The sequence below is a fragment of the Dama dama genome, chromosome 2 (assembly GCF_033118175.1).
Source record: "Dama dama isolate Ldn47 chromosome 2, ASM3311817v1, whole genome shotgun sequence".
NCBI lineage: Eukaryota > Metazoa > Chordata > Mammalia > Artiodactyla > Cervidae > Dama > Dama dama.
This window is the reverse complement of record NC_083682.1, coordinates 5,591,996-5,597,995: the sequence shown is the minus strand read 5'-3', so window position 1 is coordinate 5,597,995 and position 6,000 is coordinate 5,591,996. Positions and strand designations below refer to the sequence as shown.

The window sequence follows — 6,000 nt, the reverse complement described above, 5'->3', positions numbered from 1 at the left end:
ACAACAGGGGCCGGACCTGCCCAGGAGGCAATGGGGGACCATGGCCAGTTTCTGGATAGGAATGTGACAAAACACAAATGGCATTTTAGGAAGAAAAATCTGGCAGCACATGCTGCACGGCCAGGAGCAGGAAGAGGGCGGTAGAGCTGGGAGAACTCCGCACGTCGTTGAGACCCGGCCTCCCGGGTCTCTCGATATGGAAAATGACGACCATGGCAGGGCTGGAGTGAGGAGCTGTGTCATTTGGTTTCCCTGGGAGGCAGACACCAAGATGAAGTTAGGAACGTCAAAAAGAGGAAGTCTGATGAAGAAGGACTGGGCAGAGAGTCGCTGATTCGAGGCTGACCTGACCACACCTCAGCTAACCTAGAGGGGAGCTTGGAACAGAGACCAGCTGTGTGCTCGGTCAGTGGCTGCAGGCTCCCGGGAAGAGCGAGGTGTGTGCCCAAAGGCTGAGATCATACCCTGAAGGGGCCTGTCAGCTCCCTCACTCCCTGCAGCCCACCAGCAAGTATTTTCTTGCAGGGAGCTCTGAGCTGCGCCCCTCTAAGAGGAAATGGGATGGAGCTTGGGAGAAGCCCTTAGGCCTGTGGTCCTCGGTTGTAACCCTGGATCCAGCAGGAGCCCTTCACAGGGTGAGGGGTCACTATGCACCCAGCTCTGGGAGAAGCAGGTTGGGTTTACTCATCCGGGAACATTTCTCAATACTTGCTCTGGGCTGGCTGCAGGATTAGGGAGGGCCCCTTACCCACCCAAAGTTCACAATCGAGAGGACTTCACTTTGGGGGCCGGATACCTGCAGGATGAACGAATGAGCAGTGGAAGCTGTGTCCCCAGCTCGAAGATGCTTTATTGTCAGAGAGACAGAGCTGGGCTCGGGGGCTCGGTGGAGGAGTGGGGTGGGGGTGTTGCAGGCAAGGGCTGTGCACACAGGTGCGGGCAGGGAGGAGAGGGAGAGGGGTCCCAGCTGGAGGTGCGGGGCTCCAGGAACACACTGGCAGGCAGTGGCTCTGGTCCCAAGTTCTGTCTGCTGCTTCCAGCTTCTGTGCAGGCTCAGCGAGACATCATTCGCACAAACTCTGCCAGGACAAAGCCAACATTTCAGTCTGCTCTCTGGACCTCGACCCCCCAGAGTGAGGCGAAGATACTGGCTTCGAGGTGGGAGGGAGTGTGGCCAAGGGCAGGGCCTGCAATGGAGTCCCCTGAATTTGGTGGAGAATAGGCCAGGAAGAGGGGCTTTGTCTTATGGGGGGAAAAAAATCTTGTAACTGAACCTACTTTCCTCTTTGCTTTAACTGCTAGGAAGCTTGGGAACACATCTGAGCCTACCTTGGAGAATTTCTACACACTGACTTTCCTTGTGTGTCTTTAGTCACTCAGTCGTGTCTGACTCTTTGCGACCCTATGAACTGTAACCCACCAGACTCCTCTGTCCATGGAATTCTCCAGGGAAGAATACTGGAGTGGGTAGCCATTGCCTTCTTCAGGGGATCTTCCTGACCCAGGGATTGAACCTTGGTCTCCTGCATTGCAGGCAGATTCTTTACCATCTGAGTGACCAAGGAAGCCCTGACTTTCCTTGAAAGTGAAAGTGAAAGTCGCTCAGTTATGTTTGGCTCTTTGCGAGCCCATGGACTATACAGTCCATGGAATTCTCCAGGCCAGATTACTGGAATGGGTAGCCTTTCCCTTTTCCAGGGGATTTTTCCCAACCCAGGGATCCAACCCAGGTCTCTCACATTGCGAGCGGATTCTTTACCAGCTGAGCCACAAGGGAAGCCCAAGTACACTGGAGTGGGTAGCCTTTCCCTTCTCCAGCAGATCTTCCCGACTCCAGGAATCAAACTGGGGTTAGCTGCACTGCGGGCGGATTCTTTACCAGCTGAGCTATGAGGGAAGACTTTACTTTCCTTGGCTTCCTTTTATTATTTAATCCTTGTTTTCCCTCTGTTGGGAATGGGTAGGCTTCCTGGATCTAGATGCTGGCTCCATCCACTTCTTTTGCTAAGCACCCTCGCTTCCCTAAGAACTTTCTCCTCCCTAAGACTTTGTCCTCCTTATGGGGTTAAGCGTAGCTTCCTCCTAGGTTCTCCCGATGGTTAGCTGGGAGAGGACGTAGGTGTGCTTAGCGCAGAGCCTTGCGGCTCTTCCTCTGTGAAAACTCGCGCAGGGTCTGCGGTGCTGAGCATAGGGGAGCGGTGGGCGGTACCTTCGAAGTCCACCAGGCCGTCCCCGTTGAGGTCAATGTCGCGGAGGATCTCGTCCACCTCCCGCTGGCTGAGCCGCTCTCCCAGCAGGGCCTTCAGGGCCGCCCGGAGCTCACCCAAGCTGATGCAGCCGTCCCCGTTGGTGTCGAACTGCGGCGACACCGGGTCACGGACCGAGTCATTAATTAGCGCGGCCCCTCCCTCACCGCAGACACGCAGGCCCCGCCCCCGCCGGCCCCGGGGACCCCACCTCCCGGAAGGCGTCCCGCAGCTCCCGGACACCGATCATGTCCGCGGTCTCCGCCAGCAGCTTGGGGCCCATCAGCTCCACAAAGTCTTCAAAATCCACCTTCCCGCCACCTGGGGGCCACGCCCGTAAGAGACCCGAAACCATTAGAGACCCCTGCCCAGCCCTGGCCTCCTCCACCCTCCTGGCCTGTGTCCCTCTCCCCGCCCCACTGAATGGGCCTTTCCCTCCCTCTGGGTCTCCTAGGCTGGCTTCCCTTAATTTTCCTGAAGAGCTCAGTTGGGCTCAATTCCTGGCTCCAGTGACTCGGCTGTGTGACCTTAAACAAGTCACGGGAACCTTTCAGAGACTGTGACTTCGTGCTAAGTCGCTTCAGTTGTGTCCGACTCTTTGTGACCCCATGGACTGCAGCCCGCCAGTCTCCTCTATCCAAGGGATTTCCCAGACAAGAGTACTGGAGTGGGTTGCTATTTTCTTCTCTAGAGGATCTTCCCAGCCTAGGGTTTGAACCCTGGTCTCTTAAGTCTGCTCCATTGGTAGGCAGTTTCTTTACCACTAGCGGAGACTGTTCCCTCACCAAAAAGTGGGCCTGCTGGCCCTTGACCCACCCGCCTCACGGGGGATGGTGAGATTCTCTGGAGGCAGAGAGCTTGCCGTGAGAATGACCAAAGTCCCGGGTTCTGGGAGCCAACCTGTGTAGACACCTCGGTTCCCTGGGCTGCCCGGCTGCCCTGACCGTGGCCATGGCCTCTGGAGAACGGGGGGTGGGACAGGTCTCAGGCACATACTGATTTGCTGGGAGATCTCGATGAGCTCCATCTCGGTGGGCATGTAGCCCAGCGTCCGCATGCAGGCCCCCAGCTCCCGGTAGCCGATGTAGCCGTCCCGGTCTCGGTCAAACTCCTGGAAGGCGGCCTGCAGCTCTGCCAGGCAGGGCGGGGTCAGTCCTTTCTGCATGTCCCCTGGGACCCCAGCCTGGATTAGACCTTCTCACCTTGGTCCAGTCATGTCCGTGCTCTCTAAACAGCCGTTTCTCTTTTGCTACCCCAGGGCCTTTGTATATGCTATTCCTTTCATTCACTCTGCAAATATTTAAGGGACATCTGCTCTGTGCCAAGCGCTGCTTTAGGTACTGGGGATGTGGCAGTGAAGAAAGAAAAAGATGAAGGAGAGAAAGACAGAGGGAGGGGAAAAAAGAGGGAGAAAGAAAGGAAGGAAGGAAGAGAGGAAGGAGAGAAAGGAGAGAGTGAAGGAGGTGAGAAAGAAAGCGGGAAAAACAATCCTTGACCTCATGGAGCTCACATTCTGGAACATTCTTGGTCTTTATGCCACCTATTCAAGGAGGTCTTCCCTCTCAACTCAGTCCCCTCTGGCTCCTTTGATCACTTCCTTGAGAGCACGTAGCACCATTTGTACTGGCAATTGACCTGTTGACGTCTCTCTCCAGAGGACACAGGCCAGATCTGTCTGGTTGGCCACGTTTCCCAGTACTCAGAACTGTGCCAGGCCCACAGTGGGCACCCAGGAAGTGTTCGCTGGATGAATTAAAGGAGACCGTGTCCCGCAGGGAAAATAGAACCAGGAAACTGATGGCTGGGGATTCTCTCAACCCCGCCCTGCTCCTTCTGGTCCCCGTCTTCCTGCTCAGATCCCCTGCAGCCTGCTTGCTCCCAGTTCCTCCTGGAGACTGCTCAGACCCCCACCCAGTGCCCCCAACCCGGAAAGTCTCATTCTGTTCCCAACCCTTTACCTTCAATCTCCTCAGGCCGCAGCTCCCGGTCCTGAGGGGAGACAGAGGGGTTAAGAATTCCCTGGACAACCCCCCAGGTACCAGCTCCTCCTCATTCTTGTTCTCTGGGGCCCCCCACCCAGCCCGCACAACATGCAGGCACTCCTGTCCTCCCACCATTCCTGCTGATGGGCTGGGCATCTGGGCCCCCTTCCCTGTCCCCTGTGCCCCGCCTCCTGGAGCTCCATTAGCCAGAGGTGGAGCTGGGGTTGGGCAGACCCTCGGGCTTGGCCATGGGGGCCTCGGGGTCACCATGTCTCTCTGGTTCTCTCTCTTCCTCTTTGGGGGCCCTGTCCCCTCCCTGCCCGTCCCCTTGGTGGCTCCTGTCTCTGCCGTTTCTCCGAGTCGCTCTCTGCCCCACTCTCCTCTCTTTCCTGGCCTGTTTCTCCAGGCCCCCCCTGTTTTGATCTTATGTCTGCTTCTCCACGCCTCTCTGTCCCCCACGTCCCTAGATCCGCGAGCCTTTGCTGTGAGACCCCCACTCAGTCCTCTCCCCGCGCTCAAGGAGAGGCAAAACCTGGGGGCAAGGGCGGGGGCCAGAGGCAGGCAGGTGGTGGCCGTACATACGAGCTGGGTGGCGGCGATGCTGGGCCGCAGGAAGATGCAGGCAGGCCCCACCACGCTGGTGAGCACGGAGTAGCCCTGGACGCCAGGCCCCGGGGCCCCTGGCTCCTCGGGACTGGGGCTGGGGCTGGGGCTGGGGCCCAGGCCATGGCGAGATCCCCCTGGTGGGGAGCCAGGCCACTGCCAGCGGTCCTGCAGCAGAGCCAGCCATGAGCTGGGGCAGTGACGCCTCTCCACCCTCACTTGCCAGCCTCTCCCGTCATTAGAACCCAGCACAGGACAGTGGAACCTCACCATCAACACTCTCTACTAGAAGGGGCCACTCCCTTACTGTTCAGTGGGGCAAATCGAGGCCCAGAAAAGGGGCAAGGCACAGGGCCATGGTCACTCCAGAGGGCAGGGGCAGCAGCAGGAAGGGGGCAGTTGGATGGGCAGCCGGGGTGGGGGGGGCCTGAAGAGCTTGGCAGGGGGAGACCCAGAGGTCTGCAGGAGCCAAGACCAGGATGGGTCAGAGTCTGGGGTCTGCCAGGGAAGATCTTGGTCGACTGTGGTGGGTGCCAACCCCTCCATCCCCCTGCTTTGCCCACTTGTGACCCCAGTCGGGCCCTGCCCACCCCATCAGACCCTTTCAGGGTCCAGCCCAGCCTCCCGGCTTTGGCTTCTCCCCCTTAACCCTCCTACCTTAGGCCCCCGGTGCCGGGGCCGCTTGGCACAGTTTCCCATGGGCCCTTGAACCATGCCAGGCCTGGAGTCCCGGGGGCAGCCCAGGGCTGGGCCTCAGAGGATGCTGTGGGCTCCCACCGGCCCCCAGCTGCTCCCAGTGAGAGTCTGGGATCACTGCAGGGGATTTTCCGAGGGTTTTGTGGGGAAGATCGCGGGCGGGTGGGCAGGCGGGGAGCCCGGGGCACAGGGGCTTGGGTCCTAATCCGGGATTATCTCTGAGCATCTCTGCTGGTGAGGGGGGGCCACTCGGGGCACAAGGCCCCCCCTGGAAGGCACAGCCTCCCCATGCTCACTCCTGAGGGTCTTGCAGACACTCCCTCTCCAGCATCCTCTCCCCCCAGCCCAATCTGGAGAGATTTAATGTCTTCAGAAGCAGGGCCTGGAACTTGGAGGAGGAAGCCAAGTGCCTTGATTGCCGGGATGAGCTGGGTCATCTCTCCCGGGAATGGCAGACCCAGGAAGTACCTGCC

The 6,000-nt window shown here is 58.9% G+C and overlaps 1 protein-coding gene across 1 annotated transcript; it reads right to left on the bottom strand.

The window, feature by feature from the left end:
* Window positions 1-830: 830 nt before the first annotated feature.
* CABP2 (calcium binding protein 2) lies at window positions 831-5,545 on the bottom strand. Its single transcript, XM_061162383.1, has 7 exons — window positions 5,489-5,545; window positions 4,811-4,999; window positions 4,205-4,235; window positions 3,243-3,377; window positions 2,458-2,567; window positions 2,210-2,357; window positions 831-1,079 (listed from the first exon to the last, which is right to left on the bottom strand). The coding sequence occupies exons 1-7, from the start codon at window positions 5,543-5,545 to the stop codon at window positions 1,054-1,056; spliced, it is 696 nt and encodes a 231-aa protein (XP_061018366.1). The 3' UTR covers window positions 831-1,053.
* Window positions 5,546-6,000: the final 455 nt, after the last annotated feature.

Coding starts and splice junctions, on each gene's coding strand:
- CABP2 (XM_061162383.1), bottom strand. CDS start 5,545: ATGGTTCAAGGGCCCATGGGAAACTGTGCCAAGCGGCCCCGGCACCGG. Junction 4,236..4,810: donor GCATCGCCGCCACCCAGCTC/GTATGTACGGCC, acceptor GTCTCCCCTCAG/GACCGGGAGCTGCGGCCTGA. Junction 1,080..2,209: donor CGGCCTGGTGGACTTCGAAG/GTACCGCCCACC, acceptor TTGTCCTGGCAG/AGTTTGTGCGAATGATGTCT.